This window comes from Centruroides sculpturatus, unplaced genomic scaffold (assembly GCF_000671375.1).
Source record: "Centruroides sculpturatus isolate CEXI.00-Female unplaced genomic scaffold, Cexi_2.0 scaffold679, whole genome shotgun sequence".
NCBI lineage: Eukaryota > Metazoa > Arthropoda > Arachnida > Scorpiones > Buthidae > Centruroides > Centruroides sculpturatus.
This window is the reverse complement of record NW_019385053.1, coordinates 357455-378830: the sequence shown is the minus strand read 5'-3', so window position 1 is coordinate 378830 and position 21376 is coordinate 357455. Positions and strand designations below refer to the sequence as shown.

General features: G+C 28.9%; 1 protein-coding gene across 1 annotated transcript in view; it reads left to right on the top strand.

Annotated features, from left to right (window-relative positions):
• Positions 1-21376, top strand: part of LOC111633992 (F-box/LRR-repeat protein 20-like) — a 90247-nt gene that overhangs the window by 45262 nt on the left and 23609 nt on the right. Inside the window, exons 10-12 of the mRNA XM_023378660.1 lie at positions 1277-1372; positions 11597-11657; positions 16930-16974. Coding sequence (XP_023234428.1) covers positions 1277-1372; positions 11597-11657; positions 16930-16974 — 202 coding nt within the window. The remainder of the gene's footprint in view (positions 1-1276; positions 1373-11596; positions 11658-16929; positions 16975-21376) is intronic.

Here is a 21376-nt window from a genome sequence, read left to right as displayed (position 1 = left end):
ACTGTGTGACCATTTGGGACCGATGTGCAGGTGCGTTGTCATGCAGAAGGTACCAGTCTCCACTTTGCCAGATCTGCGGCTGTTTATGATGAATGGATTCCCTCAAACGACGTAAAATGTCCAGATAATGCTCCTTGTTTACTGTTCTGCCTTTGGGAAGAAATTCTGAATGAACAATTCCTTGAGAATCAAAAAGCACCTCCATCATGACTTTCCCTTTGCTCCGATCCTGCCGGAATTTCTTCGATCGTAGTGAGGAGGGTGATTTCCATGTTGAAGAAGCACGGTTTGATTGGATATCAAATAAATAACATCACGTTTCATCACCTGTTATGATGTGGTTCAAAAAAGCCTTATTGGCTTTGTCGATTAAATCACCTGATATTCTCATTCGTTCTTCCTTTTGTTCAGAAGTCAAAAGCCAAGGGACAATGTGCTGAGACACTTGGTGCATGTTAAGATCTTTCGTTAAAATATGCTGGCATCTAGTCTTTGATAAGTGAGTAGCCGCAGCAATTTTTTCAAGGGTTTGGTGATGATCTTTGCGAACACATTGAGAGACCAACTCAACATTTTCCTCGTTCCGTGAAGTCGAAGGTCGGCCAGAGCGTTCATCATCTGCGATGGATTCTCGGCCCTCTTTAAAACTCTGATGCCATTTGTACACCTTTGATTTGGCCATGGTAGAATCACCGTACACTTTTCTTAGCAATTTTAAAGTCTCCATAGGTGTTTTACCTAAACACTGATAAAATTTAATGTTGCAGTGCTGTTCTTGAAACTCCATTTTTATTACGTTGCAAAACAAAGGTAACTGAGCGAAACCAACCTGAACACGTAGGAGTGGTTTGGTAGAATCCATTTCATATGCTGTAACTTCAAATACATGCTTTTATTGTCATACATTACTGCAGTCCCCAAACTTTTGGATCGTACCACATTATATATATATATATAACTTTTATGCATATAAAACACTTACAGATCAAAATAAAACTTTCTATGCATATAACAGATTCAAATACACATAATCATCATAAACTCAATAACATACTACCTAATAATAGTAAAAAAGTTAAATGAGTAGACTTTATAGCATTTCATTTGTAAGTATGAGTTCTCCATAAGTCAGTTGTTTACTACTTGCCTGTAAATATAAAATTGTTTCAGAATTTTCCATTTTAAGTAATTTTATTTTAATAAACACTCAGTTAACTTATAAAATTACAGTAAGTTTTCTAATGTAATTTATACTGTGAGATTTTAAATTTTCCAGTACTTGCCAGAGTCTCAGCAAATACTGTCCAAAATTGATACATCTTGATTTAGGATCTTGCTCACAAGTTACAAATCTATCATTAAAGGCTATAGGGTGAGTAAATAGTTTTACATTTTTTCTTGAAATTATAATCAACAAAAATTAAAATAAAATTTCTTGAAAAGAAATACATATGTTTTTTTAAGTTAAAATGACATTGCTATTAAGATATTGATATAATCTCTTTTTCAGAAACAATGATTGATTTTTGTTGATGTTATATATTATATTATAGTATTATGTTATTGTTTATTATACAAATAAAGTAATATTACATTTGAATGGAAATAACTTATAATTAGCATTTATTAATTTTATCATTTTTTAACTGGCTTGTAAAATACTTGGATATATTTAATATGTTCTGAATAATAAACTACTTTATAATTTTTTTAAGCATAATTGAAATGATATTTCAACTGAGATGAAAAATAATGACACACGGAGTAATGACTAATACATAATTTATCTGAGAACTCATATTTTATGCTATGCATATAATATATCTTAACTAAATCTGCAGTTTTTTCATATTTTTGAAGAAGAGAAAAAATGTCTTACAGTGTTTTGAAATGACATATTTAATGAATGAAAAAGACAAGAGAAATGATCTTTTTTATCAGTTTCATTATTCAAATGAAAGTTCACTTTTTACTGTAAATACATTATTTTCATCTTTGTAATAAGTAACTGTATGTGTTTCCACTCTGGTCCAATTCTTTTCTTCCAGAAATGCTAAATTAAAATTAATTTATTATAATTATTAAAAAATTATCATGAGATCATATCGTAATTGCCTACCTGTAGACACTTTACTTTATATCTAATTATTAATTTAGTCTTATTCCAATAATTCTGATTGTCTACCTATAATAATGGTACATTATGTATCAGTAATAGATGTTTTTAGATATGTTGCTTGACAGTTCAATTGAGCCTTACTGGTAATGAACATTTAATTTAAACTCCATTTTTAATTTTTTAAAATGCCTTTTAAAATAACATTAAGGTGTAGCATTAAAAAATTTATTATAAATACAGAAGAGCTCATCAGTTCTATTTCCATATTTCTTAGCATTTTGTATTATTTTTCAAACTTGTTGTTACTTAAAAAAGCTTAAAATTTTTTCCTTTATACAGAGAGATCTTAACATTTGATTCCAAACTCATGAAGCATCTTAGAATCAAGAAAATCAGACAGCAATATTTTTATATTTAAAATTATTATATTTTACTAAATGATAAGTTAGTTAAAATCTGACTCAACTAAAAATAATTCATTACTATTTCAAGCTGAGAAGAAAATTCTAGTTTTGTATCAAGTTGTTTGAAATATTTTTGTTACTGTCTTAGATTTTGCAAGTTTTTTTCTGTATTACAAATTTTTTAAAATCTTTGAAATGTTTTTAATCTCTTATTCATGAATGCTGTTTTTTGTTATTGTTTGATATAAGTTGATAGCTTTTCAACGAGTTCTGATACAATGCTACTTAGAACAAGTTTTGTGACTAAAGTAAGCATAAAAAAGAATTTGTATATCTTCTTATGTATATTTATATTTTCCATAAAATTATAATAATTTGCAATGGCAATTAGATTTCATTGCATCTGTATAGCTGTACTCTGTACAAATATATTAGAAATTTATTTCTATTTTTTCCTTCTGTTAATACTACTAAATATTTTCATTGAGACTTTTTTCAATTTTAACTGTTAATAGAAGCTGTAGTAGCTTTTATTACACTTTGCTAGCTATTTGATATTCTATACAAAGTTTATCTGCAAAAAGTAGGAATCCAACAAATTCATTTCTTTTCTTTCATAAATCAAATGATTGTGATATTTGGAATAATTTTTTTCTTTCTCTCAGCTAACTATATTTTATTCTCTTTTTTGCATATCTGTTTAATAAGTTGAGACAGAAAAACTGAAAATAATTGAAAACTTTTTGGATTCTTTTTTTGTTATAATATTTTAAGAACTTCATAATTTTTATATATGTTACTGTGAAAGACCAAAATTAGAGAATGTCAATATTCTCTGGTGATTGTCGACACATACAAAATATGTTGGTGAAAGACTGNTGTTTCTCCAACGTAGCTTTTCCGTTCTGTGCACGTACACATCAATTCATATACGACTTCTGCAACTTCTAAAGGATTCTTCGATTGTTTTTCATTTGCTTTATTAATCAGACAAATACTGTTATTTAATTTATTTTTTTGTTCACCTACTAAATTGACTGAGAACAATTCTTTAATATAAGTTTTATATTTTTCATAAAATTTAAAAATATATGGAATTTTAATATATAAGTTTTCTATTTTATTATTTTTAACATTATATCTTATAATAGATTCTTGCTGAAAGCTGCATAGAGAAACAAAATCAAGGAAATTATAATCGCCTATTTTAATTTTATAAGTTCTTAATAGAAAATAATTGTTAAACCAAGAAGTGCTGGATTAATATCATATTTACATAGTAAATTAAGAAGGATATTAGGTAACACAGAATTAAATACACTGGTTATATCAATATATACTATGTAACATGGCTGCTTATTTTTGAAATCATTAATTATGTAAGACAGAGTTTGCAATAAATTTGTTGTTGTTGAATGGTGGCATATGTCAGTGTTGAAAAGGAAGGAATTTACTAGATAAAGGAGAACTAATTCTACAAAATATACAGTTTCAAAAAAATCTTTAACATTGTGTGGGAAAGAGTTATAGGACAGTGTTTTTTTTTTTTTAAATTGGAATAATTATTGAGGAGATTCATTGATTGGGAACTAACTAGGTTGAACATAATGAGAAAAAGTTTGGAGAGTACAACAGCAGAAAGATACACAGATTTATACAATCCAGCTGGAATATAATCTGGATTAAAAATAGATATATTAAGTAAATTAATGGCATACAAAACTTCTGCAAGTGAAAAGGAAAACTTATATAATTGCAAAGAAAAAAAAGTGGTTTGTAATGGGCTTTTAGAATAATATTACCAAGTTTTTGTTTAAGATTTAGATAGATATCATATACTTGATTATCATGAAACATAAAAGTCTTATTAGGCATATTCTTAGAAAATTTGGGTATAAAAGCCAAGAAAGCCTTGGGATCAGATGCAAAAGAATTGACTATTCTATTAAAATAGTTAATATCATAAGGAATGTTCCTTGTCTTGTATTGTTTTTGTTTAATGCGATGTAAGTATAGGTTTCTCAGTTACCAGATTTTTTCCACTTGTACTATTATTTTCTAAAAGTATTATGTAGTTTTTTAACATGAACAGAAAACCATTTATTTGAAGAAATGTCAATTTTGCAAAATTTTTTATATTTTTTGATGGTTGTACTTGAAATATTATAAGTGAATTTGGTAATAATGGAAACTGGCAAACTTGAAGATTCTAAAAATGATCAATCTATAGAGCATAAATATCTAGAAGCAAATTTTTGATTAAATTAACACCAAATGGAAACTTTAACGAAAATGCTTAGTTTTACAAGTTTCAGACTAAATTGAGACATTTGAACAAACAGCTGAATGATCAGAAGAAAAATCATTAGTAAGGGAGGCAGTTACAGTACAATTATTAAAAAATGCTAGATCAGTGTTTTTCAACCTTTTTGAATACGCGACCCCTTTACAAGTTAAAAAATTCTGGCGACCCCCTAGGGCCATATTAAAACTATATCAATGATTTTAAAAAGTATGTATTTAATTTTCTTTCTGTTGAGACAAATTATTGTTGATTAAAATTAGAGTTTCAGAAGAATCGACAATAACTTAACACACGTAAAGTATTAAACACTTTCTTTAATTATAACATTGGGCTCAGGGAGCTGTTGACCTTTTTTTAGGATCAGAATTTTCAGCTTCTACTTTTCTATTTTTATTTCTTTTTGCAAGTCAGCTCAACACTTTTTCGGCTATCATTTTCTGGGGTGGGCCGTATCCACCCAGGTTCCTCCCTGGCTACACCCATGGTTGAGACGTAAACATTGATAAAAAAACCAATTGTACTGTAAAATAAACAGGTCAACCTTCTCGCTGAAATTGTAGTTTTTTTTAATATAGTGTAGGACCTACAAACACTTGTCTTTTTCTTTTACCCACGACCCCCAGGTTGAAAAACACTGTGCTAGATCAAGATAAGAATTGCCATGAGAAGGAAATGAAATCGCTTAGGGAAAGTTAAAAAAAAAAAAAAAAAAAAGGCTTCAGCAGGATTGAAATTACAATAACATGGACCAGAAGTAGTCCAGTAAACATTGGATAAGTTAAAATCACCACAAAGAATAAGTCTCTGGTTACGTATAGGTTTGAGAAAGTGCTGTAAAGTTTGAAAAATACTTTTGTTTTGTTTTAGGATGAGGAACATAAATTGAAATAATAATCAAATGGAGGTCTGGAATGTCAACAGCTAGAATAGAGTCCCAATATTCAAAGATTTTAATTACATGAAGTGATTAAATAATCTACACCTAAATGTGATTGCCAGCACATAATAAACACAAATTTACTGCTTGAACATTTTTGGCCGTCATTTAGAGGCCCTCTTCTGGATTAAATGTACAGTAATACCCCAACTTACGCTACCTCGACTTACGCGAAGCCAGAGTTACGCGATTTTCAAATCTCGTCGATTCGTCTTTTGTTTGAGCGCCATGCAACCCTTGATTACTCACTCCCCCCACACTATTGTTCAGCTTACATGTTCGGATATATCACACGGAATCCACACATAGCTACAATTTATTTTGTGTTATTTATTTCTGTGTTTGTTATATCTACGGAGACTTGAGAGACTTTGCTATGTCATCCAAATGAAGTAGAACTAATTCTTCTGCATCAAACAAGAAAAGAAAAACTTTATCTTTGGAATGTAAAGTTAACATTGTGTATGTTCGTAAAGTTGAACGAGTTAAGCGAGAATGACGTCATCGTTATTCCTATTTCGTTAGACTTTTCGAACGATTCGTTACTAACACGTTTAACTCGTTATTATTAAAGACTTTGATACAAAAATGAAAATTTGTGAATTGGCAAAGAAGTTTGATCTACCGGAATTGTCGGTCAGAACAATTATAAAAGGCAAAGAAAAAATTCTCGAAGCTGTGAAAAATGCTCAATCTTTAAATTCAAGCATCATTCGTAAACGTCACAGTATTATGGCTGAGATGGAAACAATGTTAAAATTATGGTGTAATAATCAAGTAAGTGTGAAAAATTGTAAAATAATATAGGCCTAATTTGTTATACATATGTATTATCTAAGATTTTATTAAACATTTTTTCCTAAATTATTGTTTTCTTTAGTCTCCAGTCCCAATTAAAAATAATTTGTATGTATTTATATGTGAAATTATACCCCGACTTACGCGAATTCGACTTACGCGGTTACCGCTCGGTCCCACCTATCGCGTAAGTTCGGGGTATTACTGTATAAAAAACAGTTTTATTATTCAAAAATTTCTATCTTTCAAACATTGTCATGTTCCAATCTTTGAAACATTAAAAAAGGTGTTTGATATGAAAATCATTTCGTTTACATTATAAATAAATAAATAAATAATTATTTTTAAATAAATATACAAATGACATTATTATTATTACATTCTGTGGCAATCTAAATAATACTTTGATGATTGTGATACTGCAATATAGTCTGAGTTGATGTGTGGTGTTCGTATGGGTGAGACAGTACGATCCGCAGATGAAACAGAAAGGAACTTGTGACAACCACTAGAATATACACTTCTCTTTATTTCTCTACGAACAAATTCGGTTTTATAAGGAATCCCAACTGATTTGTAAGAAATTTTTACAATATGAGGTGTATTAAACAGAAAACCCTTTTGTTTCACAACAAAACACAATAGTAAAAATCTCCAGGCGCATAACAATTAATCTTCTATAACTGCATAACTAAAACCTAACTTAATCCCAACTTAAGACTAACTTAATACTAAGGGAGATAGGACAGTGGGAAGATAGAAGAAATGAAGGGGTAACTTCACCCGGGCGTTTCTTTCTGTTGATATGCGCTTTGGGTAGGATGTTTCTTCAACGATGATGGCTCTCACTTTCACTATTCTTAATTCTCTTTTCCTTCTGGAAGTTCTAAAATACGCCAGTCATCCTATCTTTAATTGTGGAGATTCCACTACCTTAGGATGATTTTCAACCTATTCGGAGTCGTCTGCAAGCCTATTATTCGAATGTGGTTCCTCCTCAGTCTCTTACTCGACTATCGCAAAATACCTTTTTGTCTTCGCTACAAAGTCACACTCAGAGCTCTGTTCGACACATCTGACTCTCTCTGTGTCTTGTTGAAAAAATGACTCGTCTCCTAGCCGTTTCTCCCCAGGTCATTTCACCTGCTATCTTTACTGATTCTCTGAATGGCTAATCCTATCCAAAGGTGATAATGGTCATTTTGGAAGGTTTTAGAAAGGATAGACAAAGGGAATAAAGGAAACTGCAAGAATAAAATAGAATTATAACTATATACAATTACAAATACATATATACAATATGACCGACAGCCACAGATGCAATCTCCCTTCGTTTCAGCTATATAAATTTCTAGAGCCTCTAAAGATAGTATGTCATGTTGGGGTAGCTTTAAGAGTACCCCAACATAACATACGATTTAAATTTATATATCTGAAATGAAGGGAGAGTGCATCAACTCAGACTATATTGCAGTACCACAATCATGGAAGTATTTTTTTAGATTACCACAGAATGTAATAATAATAATGTCATTTGTAGCTTTATTTAAAAATAATTATTTATTTATTTATGATGTAAATGAAACGATTTTCATATCAAACACCTTTTTAAATGTTTAAAAGATTAGAACACAGCAATATTTGAAAGATAGAAATTTTCAAATGATAGAACTGTTTTTTATACATTCAGTCCTGAAGAGGGACTCTAAATGATGGCAAAAAATGTTCAAATAGTAAATTTGTTTGTTATGTGCTGGCAATGACATTTAGATGTCGATTACTTAGTTATACAGTTCCAGTTTATAAGTGTGATGTTTTCTGATGTATGAAGTGATATAGGAAATATAAATAATATGCCACTGTCTCTTTGGTTTCGATGGGTAAAGGAAAAAACTGAAAACTCGTTTGATTAATGAAATTGGTAATATCATATGACTTGAAGATATCAGTAAGGATATAAATTTTCAGTAAGGATATAAAAATCAAAATCATCATTAAGAATACTGGGTAAAGTTAATAGTTTATTATTTATTCATCTAACATTCTGAAGTAAAATTTTAAATGAATTATTAGAAAAGTGCATAATATCATGTAAGTATCAGAATAATTCTGATTTCAGAAATCAAAGATAAACACAACAAAACAAAGACAAATGCAACAAATATAAAAAAACAACAACTAATTAAGCTGTAAAAAAATGTTCAGAATTATAATCAATCAATGATCAAGAAGCACCATCCAAAATGTTAGTTGTATAGTTGAAAATGAGATAGCTTTAATATCTGCTTGAGCAAGTCCACTTATTGTAGGGTAGAGGCACTATGTAAATGAGATACTGCAGTTGAACAATCCAACAGAATATAAAAATACAATTGACTCGACTGAAGTAAAAACAAATGGCTGGAATTCAGAAATAAATAGTTGTAAAAACAATGTTCAGAATTATAATCAATTCATGATCAATATGCAATACAAATTATTGTGTAGTGTCCAGGAAGTATCAAAAATACTCCAGACAATCAGTTGGGTAAAATGTGTGCATGAGGACTTTACATAAACAACAACTTGAGTTGTAATTGAAAAAGTTTTAATAATGGACAATATATCTGAACTTACACTAACATTTGCGACAATTAATATATGCTCCTTTCATGGAGATGATCGAAAGAAAAAAAAAAAAAAGAAATTACAATTATTTTACAGATGAAGGTCCCTCGTTGAATCTCCTTAGTATGAGGATGAAATTTCCGCCTAAGAATTCAGGAATCTGCTCGCAATAAGTTTGGCCACGTGGTTCCCTGATTAGCTCAGAGAACAAAAACAATTATCTTATTCGGGTATATACCCAAAACACTCTGTCTAATGATATGAATAAATTATCATGATTTATAACTCACGACGATGTGATTCAGTTGCTTCCTGAGCGATTTTCTGTCCTTCATCCAAACCGAATCGTGTCCCTATTTCCTTCTATTTCACTCCACGTTCCAACATACCTCTGTACACCTGGCCCAAGTCCCGGTTAGGAAAAAAGGTGCCTCCTCCACACATGGGATGACAATTTATACATCCCGCCATCATGCTACGTCATCCTCTTTACGTGATCATCATACAGCCAATCGTTACATGGCAGGCGGTGCCACCAAAAAAAAGTCGGTTCAACCAGAACGGAAAATTAATAAAAATTCATTTACACAATTACAATTTCAGGCACGGAATAACGAAACATATTACACAAAGGGCATAAACATATACAAAGACCGAAAACAAAAAGTATAGTGACGCAGCACTACAATTGTGATAAAGGTTAAATGTGTGTTTGTTTAAAAGAGATGATGGCCTGTTATATGTTTATTGCCACTGACATTTGTGACAGAAAGAATTCTAACATGCTTCAAACTTTTACACCTTTGTAGTCACTTTCACAGAATCTGTGCATTGTATATTTGGCACATTTCATGTCAGTTGCCATCTGCCATTTTTGTGAAGTGACAAAGGGATGGTATCTTTGATGTGTGCTCCTATGATTGCAGAATCAAGAGTCTGATCATATTCTTTTCATGCTAGGTCTGCATGATACTTCATCCAGGATGATTTCTGGGCTGTTAAGAAATAAAATCAATTATAAACTAATTTTAAATATTTGTATATTATCACAAGTAAAAAAACAGTAAATTAGAATTTTTTTTTGATATTTGGTTTTGGTACTTTACTTTTTGTATATTTTTACTTGTGGTATTGGAACTGTTAATAAATTACAGTCATACCCCGGACTTACGCGATAGGTGGGACCGAGCGATAACCGCGTAAGTCGAATTCGCGTAAGTCGGGGTATAATTTTGCATATAAACACATACAAATTATTTTTAATTGGGACTGGAGACTAAAGAAAACAATAATTTAGAAAAAAATGTTTAATAAAATCTTAGATAATACATATGTATAACAAATTATATTATTATACAATTTTTCACATTAACTTGATTATCAAACCATAATTTTAACATTGTTTCCATCTCAGCGATAATACCGTGACGTTTACGAATGATGCTTGAATTTAAAGATTGAGCATTTTTTACAGCTTCGAGAATTTTTTCTTTATCTTTTATAATTGTTCTGACCGTCGATTCCGGTAGATCAAACTTCTTTGCCAATTCACAAATTTTCATTTTTGTATCGAAGTCTTTAATAATGTTAACTTTACATTCCAAAGATAAAGTTTTTCTTTTCTTGTTTGATGCAGAAGAATCAGTTCTACTTCGTTTGGATGACATAGTAGAGTGTTAAGATTAATCATATTCGTTATTGTAAACCGCGCTTAAGTTAGGCGCCATCTGTTCATTTCTTTTGTATGTCCGACGATCAAAAGACCGCTTGGGATCGAGTCTGTTTATAATTTGAAAGGTAATCTTGTCAGTTGTATATACAAAAGGTAAATTGTTTACAAAATGAGTCTTTGTTTATTATCTGATAAATGTATACTTTTTTCGTCAATTGTTTACGATTGCAGATGCCTTTTGTGTAAAATACAAGTCAGATTTATGTAAGCTAATAAATGTTCTCGTTAATCTTATCTCGCCTTTTGGTTCGTTCACGGTTACAAGAAATCACCATATAGTCTCTCGAGTCTCCGTAGATATAACAAACAGAAATAAATTACACAAAATAAATTGTAGTTATGCGTCGATTCTGCGCGACATGTCCGAACATTAAATTAAGCTGAACGATAGTGTGGGGGAGTGAATAATCAAGAGTTGCATGGCGCTCAAACAAAAGACGAATCAACGAGATTTGAAAATCGCGTAACTCTGGGTTCGCGTAAGTCGGGGTAGCGTAAATCGGGGTATGACTGTATTAAGTTATAACTGAATTTTTGGAAAAAATTAAGCTGTATGCAAGCAACACCGTTATTAATAGATATTTTAAAATAATTATACAATTTAAAATGCAATATTTAAAATATGTATTATTTTGTGTATGGACTATAAGTAGTATTTTTTTTTTTAATTTTTATTAAAATTTTATTCCTATAGGACATTAGAAGTTGCAGGCTGTTCTCAATTTACAGATAGTGGCTTCCAGGCATTAGCCAAGGTAATAAGAATGAATTTGGGTGAGTAAATTAAAATATAAATACATAAGACTCTAAGAGGTGGTATTATCATACATTTTTATAATAAATTTATCTTGTCTTTACACAGAATATTTAAAACTGATATATCTAACAATGATTGGGTTTATCTTATGAAAACATTGGATATTTGGTTTTGTTGTGGTGCCAATGAATTTCATCATTTTTCTTTTGATCTTCTCTTAATACGATAAACGATAAATTTGATCTTATTTACCTGTCTTTGTATAAATTTGCTCTATTGTATTTATGAAGGTTTAAAACATTTCTCTCAAATGATGATAAAAGTGATTCTTAATAGTGATCTGTAATGAAACAATTTAGTGATACATTTTAAGAGATGATAATTGAAAGTAGATAGGAAATAATATTAATACAATGTTTTATATATATATTCAAAATATTCCCACAATAGCAGGTTTAGTAGAAGGTGAGAACCTAAATTACCAAGATTTTCAATTATCAAATTTTTTGGATGAAGGGACATCAATTAAATGGTAACATTACAACCAATTTTAGCCAGTTGGTTGCACATCATTATTTAGATAATGTGTTTATAATAAATTGTTTTATTAATTTACTTTCATTGTGGAAATTAAGTGTGTTGCAATATTTTCAGTGGTAGATTGATATGTAGGCAGTGACATCACTGATTCATTTGTTAAAAAGAATTTTTTTGATCATTTGAGGGAAATTTGTGGGATTTGAAAATTTTTCTTTAAAATACACTGGAACAGATTTATAGGAAAATATATAAATAAAAAATAAATTTTCCCAAAAATGTTATGAGAAAAGATTAAATTTGACAACACTAAAAATTCACACATACATTTACAAATGCATCATACAAATATTACACTGCCACAAACATACAAACAAAATTTCCTTTTTATTTAGAAGATAGTATTCAAAACCTAAGAATTTAATCTTTACTAAAACTTCATTTGACATTGCTGACAAAATTTTTAATTATAAATTTTCTTCTGATTCTAATTTATATGTTATGTAAATTAAATATGTAAAAATTAAGTATTTATGATAGTGATATTTTAAAATCTAGAATTTTAATTAATCTAGTAATCAGTTTCCTTTTTTTACACCCTCCACTTAGTTTTGGTTTTCAGTTTATAAAGTTTTTACTAAATTATGCAAATATTGTAAGATTTACATACAAACCATTAGGTGCAGAACTAACCAGAAAATCTATTAAGATGTAAAAAAATAGAAAAATTAATAAAAATATAGTTTATTATAAATAGATTGGAATCTATTTATATGCATTAATTACCCAATAATGTAGGATCTCAGAGTTTGCTTGGCATTGATGCATAGAAACTGTATCACTGTTGATCATTTATACATTGTATTCATTATTTCTGTAAATATAAATTTATTGAAGAGTGTTTATATGATTTCACATCTATGGATGCAGAGTTCTTAAAACTTTTTTAGTCGTTGTTGTCGAAACCGTGTTGTATTTATGTATTGTATACTGGCACAATGAAGTGACTTTTCTTCAACACTAGGCAAGTTTCAATCTTTATTCAGTTAGAACACTTTGCTATACATCTACGTTTCGGGCATTTGCCCCTCCTCAGCCAACTAAATATATATAAAATATTATATGGATACAACCTAACACAAATAAAAATAAAACGGAATTTATGGTTGAAACGTTATGTAAACCTATGAACCGTCTGGTGTTCTACTGTATATTTGGTGTTTGTATCGAAGTGAGGTATGTTTCACAAAAATTTTTTGTACGTTTTTTAGTTTTTTATTTGNTGTAAAGTTTATCAATTATTTTGTCCAAGTAGTAAAAATTAAGATAACAAATTATGTTATTGTAAAAATAAAACGGAATTTATGGTAGAAACGTTATGTAAACCTATGGGTCGTCTGGTGTTCTACTGTATATTTGGTGTTTGTATCGAAGTGAGGTATGTTTCACAAAAAATTTTTTGTACGTTTTTTAGTTTTTTTGTTTTTTATTTGTGTTCGGTTGTATCCATATAATATTTTATATATATTTAGTTGGCTGAGGAGGGGCAAATGCCCAAAACGTAGATGTATAGCAAAGTGTTCTAACTGAATAAAGATTGAAACTTGCCTAGTGTTGAAGAAAAGTCACTTCATTGTGCCAGTATACAATACTTTTTTAGTCATAAAGCAATATAAATAGCATTATGACAGACTGCTGTAATGATTATTATTTATTACAATGAACTTTTGAAATAACTTTTTCTCTAATTAATTTTAATGCTAAACAAAAACTGATAGTTTTATAATAATATATTTTTAATAATATAATTTGTCAAGGATTATCATTGTATTTTGTTTTTATATTTTTAACAGAAAGTATTTATCAAATTAGTATAATGAATAATTTTAATGAAATCAGCTGAAAATAATTATATTTCAGTTAGTTTTAATATTTAAATATTGAAATGTTGAAAATATTCTTGTAATTTAAATATCAGGTATTTCATTTAGGAAAAAATAAATATTTAATTACTACAATAATTTATCAGAAAGATTGCATTTTTACTACCTTATTCATATTTACAGATTATTCTATTTTTAGTGATATTACAACTTCAAAAATTTTTAGTTATAGAAACCATTTATATAGCTTGTCATATTATACAAGATATTTTATCATAAAATCATGGGAACATTATAGTACTTAATATAAGTATTATTGGTAATAAGTTACAAAAAAAAATTTCAGAATTCACAAAAAGTTTCAAGTAAAAAGAAAGTTTTGTTGTTTTGTGTGAGTTGGGATAAAACAATATAAGAATATAAAATTCATAGCTCTTTAGATATCTTTAAAAGATCATTTTACAAAAGATCTACAAAACAGCATACTTCAAAATAACATATTTTTTTACTAATGTTTTCATCTGTTTATAACAGACATCTTCAAGTATGTTTAATGCAGAAATTTATATATAATTTATATATAATGCGAAATTAAAATTTGTCTGTTTAATCCTCGTAAAATGCTAATTATAAGAGGATTAAATGGACAATTTTTAATTTTAAGAGGATATGATTGTAATAATTTTTAGATGTTTAAAAACAATGTTGATTAATATGTAAATAAATAAATAAGTGTATCATCAAATGGCATGCCAATGAGTACAGTACATAACTAAATACTAAATTTTTAATTTATTTTCCAGTGATGTATATATTTTGATTGCTAGAACAAAGCACTCTTTTAAGAGATCATAATATAATCTCACTTAGTACATTAATTTGATTTGTTTAATTTGTAACTATTAATGTAAAAATTTCTTTAGTGAAAATAACTGAAATTTTTATTTTGAGGTAGATTACATGGTATTTCTTAAAATATGTGTTATTAGATTGCATTTTTTTTTTTTAGTTGAGTTATTTAAAGTTTAGTTATGTATTTTAGTTTTCTTTGAAACTTTATATATATATTCTATTTATATAATTTTTGTTATAGCATAACTTTTAAATTTTTAAGTTATACTGAAACAAAAATTACATATATAGCAGTATGCTAAGTCTATATTAATGCAAAGTAGATTTGCAATCCTGCGAATGAGGATAAGCATTTCAATATTAAATAAGTTTGGTTAATAGAGAATATCAATTAATATGTAGTAGGAAATGTATCATGGTCTCCTGAATTCAATAATAATTATATCATTTAATGTGAACATATTGCTTCTTACTTTCTAGAAATCACCTTAGCCAAAGAGAGAAATTATGAGTCACATCATAACTGATGGCACATTTTTTAACTTTAAACATTGACATCAATGTTATCATCCTTGATGGCAATGCAGATATTTGCCACACCAATGTTGTTTACTCCAACTCAAAAATTACACCTTGTCTTATAGTTGGTGCTTTGTACACCTTGTTACAATGTTGAACTATTAGTTAAGACAGTTGATGTGTCCATTAGAAATTGAAGTTAACAGGATTGAGCGATTTTCAATTAAAAATCCATAATTTATGAAATATTTCTTATTTTTAATTGTTTTAATAATGACAATAATGTAACAAATATTGATATTAAATGCTTTTCCCCCATCCTGTGGGCACTAAGAGGGACTTTTTATCAGGTCTATTGTAGGTTTTGCCAGGCTCATGGTAGAGATGGCTTGGTGATGAGGGATGGTCTGAACATTTCAGAAGAGGTCTGTACCAGATAAATTGCTGGGTGTTTTCAACTTGTCTAGATCATCTAATGCAGTAGCCAATGCCTTAACCATCTCAGCCATCTGGCAATACTAAATTTTGTAATTTTTAATTTAAAAAATAGCTGTTTCCATTGAATTCAGACAAATAAATTATTTTTAAATGTGTAACTTTTATGCATATCCAAGTCCTGGATTCAGTTTGGCAGCTAGGAGAGCATGTTATATCCAGTAATTTGGCATTCTACGAACCCTGAACAATGTTGAAAAACAAGCATTGATTCTTTGTTTAATTAAGCTACTATAAAAATGTACTGTACATCCCCATTCACATATGTACAGAGGGTGGTTTCAAGAAAGATAACAATCTCAATAAAGTGTATGTTGGTATGTATATTAATGTGTCAGTGTTAATTTTTAACATATTTGGGCAGATAAAATACTGGAATAACAGAGATGTTTTTTTTCTATCCGATGATATAACCATTGACTTTTTTAAAGTTTACTTAATACAAATCTTGTTAATACAAAGTACTAATTTTTAAGTCTTTTCATTTTTTTGTTAATGGGGTTTGACTGTATATATGGTTAAAAATACATTTAATCTATGTAACACTGTTTGCATAGATTACATATCTAATCTGTATCTTTGTCTGGGACAGTCCATTTGTATGATTTACATTTTCAAACAGTATGTTAGTCTGGTACTGTACATGGATTTTGAGTTCATCAGAAAGGAAACAAGGATTACTACAATAACGAATCTGTTTAAAACTGATTGAGCTGTGATCCAGTTTCTTATTGTGAGGTTTACAGTGCAACTGAATTCTACTTACGACATTCGTTGTATCAAATGTTGTATATTTGAATATTTTAAAATTATGCAATTGAATGAAGTGGAAAGTAACAAAAATAATATCAATATTAATTTTGTTATTGTCAAGATTTAACTGTCCTAGATAACTTTTGAAATTTAAAATTATTATGGATTTAAAAATATATGAATAAAAATGTATTATTCACATTTATCTAATTTGGTATAATATTTTCACAGAATTGCCATTTACTTGAAAAAATGGATTTAGAAGAATGTGTGTCTGTAAGTATATTAATGTGTCAGTGTTAAAATAATAATTTTTTTATATATTGCAACACTTTTTCTTTCCAGATTTTAAAAAATACAGTGATGATCTTAGAAATTGTTTATTTTCTTTACATTCTTTAATTTCAATTTTTTAAGCTTTATTATATCAAAATGTTATATAAATTTTCCTTAATTTCATGTTTTTTTTTTAATATCAAATCCCTACTAGAAAAAGTTCTATTACAATAGTATTGTTTAAAACTTCTTCATTTTAGAAATTATATTACAGTATACTTTCACTAATCAGAAACTAATTAGTGTACAGGGTTATCTAGATTAGTAAAAAGTTTGGATTAACAGGGTTAGTTATAAAGCAAAGGAAGTTAAGGAGGACTATATATAAATACCAGGTGTCTCTAAAAGAGTGTAGTGATTTTAAAGTTGTCTATTTCCAATACTTTTAAATCAAGAATATCTCTCCAAGTTTTGAGTATTCCATCTCATGGATTGCTGTTTTTTCATGGATCTTGACTTTATCCATCACCACAATTTCTTAGAAAACTGTCTGTTTTCTCAATTACATAATGATTCTCCTAAATACATTTTCCAACAAGATGGAGCATTACTCTATTTTAATCTTGATTGATATATTTTACTAAGGGCTCAGTTCAATTTCCTTTACAGGTCTATCTGACATTTTATAGAACTATCCTTTATATAATACTTCTAATCCTTAATAATCTCTCCTATAATTTTTCACATAAACAATTAATATTACATTCAAAAATAAAAGTTTTAAAACTATTTTAAAATAAAACTGTAAAAATTTATTTGTAATTTTAAAAATAATCTTCAACTGTCAGTAAAAGAAGTAAAAATTTGTAATTGTTCTTTTCTTTGGTCTACTGCAGTCATGCACAATGCTGAAGCAGACTGGATCAAAGAGGAGAGTGAAGACATGCAAGACACCCTTAGTGTGAATTGTGTTGAAATAAATATGCAAGGCATCTGTTTTTCAATGCAGAAAGCACACAACTGGACAACACCTGGTGTAGACATTCACAATTTCTGGTACAAAAATTTCACATCCCTGCACCAGGAACTAGCTAAACATCTAACTCATACCATCAACAATCCAAACCAAAATACAATAACACCAAAGACCCTGCACAGTACAGACCAATCACATGTCTTCCAACACTTTACAAAATTCTTACCTCTTTCATTGCAAATAAAATATACAATCATATTGATGAACACAACATTCTTGCAGAATAACAAAAAGGCTTCTGTAGAAATCATAAAGGTTGCAAAGAACAACTACTTATTGACTGTTATCCTAAGGTAAGTTCATAAAGAACACAGAAACATACACATGGCATACATTTATTACAGAAAAGCATTTGACTGTATCTCACACATTTGGCTGTTGCACACACTTTGCATGTACAAAATCCATCCCCAACTCATTAGTTTCCTTGGCTCTATCATGCTTCACTGGAGAACAACATTACATCTTAACTTCCATAATACTCACATAAAAACAAATCAAATACACATCAAGTGAGGAATTTTTCAAGGAGATTCCTTGAGTTCTCTTTGGTTCTTCCTATTTTGTTAAATATGTTAGATAAAGGGTTCTTGACATAGCTCAATACTTAAATAACATAAACACTAAATAAGCAGTCATGGGCCCAAAAAGCACTTCATGGCAGGCATGTCTATGACTTAGTTCAGGTCTTGTGACAAAACTCCATCAAACTACTGGCTGTCTAGGGGCTGTCTGTGTGAAGAGACTAAGGGCCATTCAAGATCAGGTCATAAACACTAAAAACTATAAAAAACACATCCTGAAAGATACATCACTAATGAATGACTCTTGCAGAAAAATACCGCATTCTGCCAGAAACAATACAACATATAACTTCTGTCTTATTGTTGGAATTAAGCTTACAATATCAAGAAACCATAAACTTTTCTGAAGTTATTCATTCATTTGACAAGAACTATAGTACAGTAGTAATGAAAAAAAAAATTAGTTTTAAAGTTAAGACAACAGCAATTATTTGATGAAAGTTCAAAGATTGTGTTACAAAGACGGTTTGTCGACCATTTTAAAGTGTAAATAATATACTGTATATATTTTAATTATGTATTCTATGTATATTTTTTGGTATTTTTATATTCTTAATGCAAATTTAATGATTCTGTAATCTATCATATTCTTCACTCTTTAATGACCAGGTTAAAATACAATATGGCCATTGTACTTCTGAATAGTGGATAAACTTCTCAGTTCTGATGGTTTCTACTATTCAGAGGTTATACACAGCACTGCAGAAAGCTGCGATATTGAACACATTGTTAGGAAGTTTCTAGATGTTGACACACACACGCACCAATAACACAGCTGCTTATTACCCAAACAAGTGTAAAATTAATAATAATTATTATCTAAATAAATCACCATTTATATGGTCTTATTTTAAGTGATATTAAAATATGATCTTATAATGCAAAAAATAATCTTAAGGACAATAAATGATCTTATTACCTGTGTAAAAACTTAAATTAATTTACTAGATATGTTTGTGCAAGGCTTCAGAAAACCACATTCAACGTTGATCTTTAACTATAACAACAAAAAGAATCAGTGAATAGCATTTGTATATTTATTTACATTTCTATTATATAAGTAACTTTCAATTGAGATTTTAAAGAAATTCTTTTTATGCAGTACATAGAACTTTTTATTACAAATTTTATTTTACTTTATGCCAATAAGTTTTTTTATACTTAACATAAATTGAAAAATTATTTAAATTGATTGTTAAAATTGCATGTTTAAGAATTATTGTAGTCTTCTGAAATATAGTTGTAAGCTTTTTGCTTTAATAAATAAAATAAAATAATTATCTCAAATAATGAATTAGTAGATCACATGAGAAACTGTCTATAGATTTATAGAAGGAATTGTAACCGGATGGTTGTATGAACAGTTAGCAGTATACCCATGTAAAAAAGTTAAATATAGCAGATATCTGTATTTATGTAATTGTGGCTGAAGAGGGTCTAGTAGAGACCAAAATGCATCCCACAAATAAAATTAATTTTTTTTTTGACATGATTTTGATTTTCTTGGCTTCATTACAATTTGATAAGCCTTTTATAGTTTGATCCACCAATTGGTTATTTGAAATAATTATTTAATTTCTGAAAGGTATTTCTATTTTATGAAAATTCTTGTTTTTGCTTGTTTTCTCAAAGGTAACTGTGGGTAAATCATGCTTACACATTTCAGTCATTTTTATATAATGTAATGGTTTTAATATGCTTAAAATCAACAGACTGTTTGTTTAAATTATAAGAAAGAACTTAACACACATTTTTGAAAAAATTTCTGACAAACAGCCTTGAATAAATTAAATGATTATTATTTTTATATATTCTAAGTGTTTTTGTTTAAAAGTTTTTAATTTAAAAATTTTATATTTTTTAATTTAAACTTTAGTAGGCATTTTTAATGAAGGTAAATATTACAAGAAGCATTTTATTGTTTTTATTTTATTTAACAATATAAGAAAAGTATTACTTTTTCCTGTGGAAACTCAAGGATTCCTACTAACACATTTGCAGACTCCATGGGATTTGTGGAATATAGATTGAGAAGCTGTGTTATCTGTATAATCTTGGGTAGAAAAATTTCTAAGGTTCACCACTAGTTGAAACTATGTAACCTGAGACTCTGGGAATGAAATTCTTATATTTCTGATAAAAGTGTATTTATAAATAATTTTTATGTATAAAATATTACTTTTGAAAAAATACAGCACTTTGTATATCAGATTTCTGACAGATCTCTCCCAAACTGACTGTAATAAGATCCGTGTTAATTGCATTACAGTCGACTCCCCTGTTACACTGTTGATAATTTCGTTTTATGTGAATTCCATGTTGTACGAGTCACTTAGATTTTACAAATATGTGTGCTGGGCTGTGAACAACTCATGTATTTGTAAAATCTAAGTGACTCGTAAACATGGAATTCTTATAAAACGGAATTATCGACAGTGTTATAGGGGGGTCGACTGTACTCCTTTCTGCATCAATATTCAGAAGTCAAAACTGTGATAAATGATTATTTTTAACCTTCTCTTATATCAAAAGGGATAGAAACTAGGGTTTCTCATTTCCCAGTCTTTTGCTTGTCCCGGGAACCCGGGATAAAAGTGAACTGTTTCCCGGGATCCTGGGATAGAATTAATTATTTTTAAGGTATACAAAATATCTTGAAATCAAATGATATAATTATTTTCCATTTTTTAAAGTAATTTTAAAGTTCTGTAACCTCCAAAATCATATTAATAATGCTGTGTAAGGTCTATAGGCCTATAATAAAAATTACCTTTAAATAACG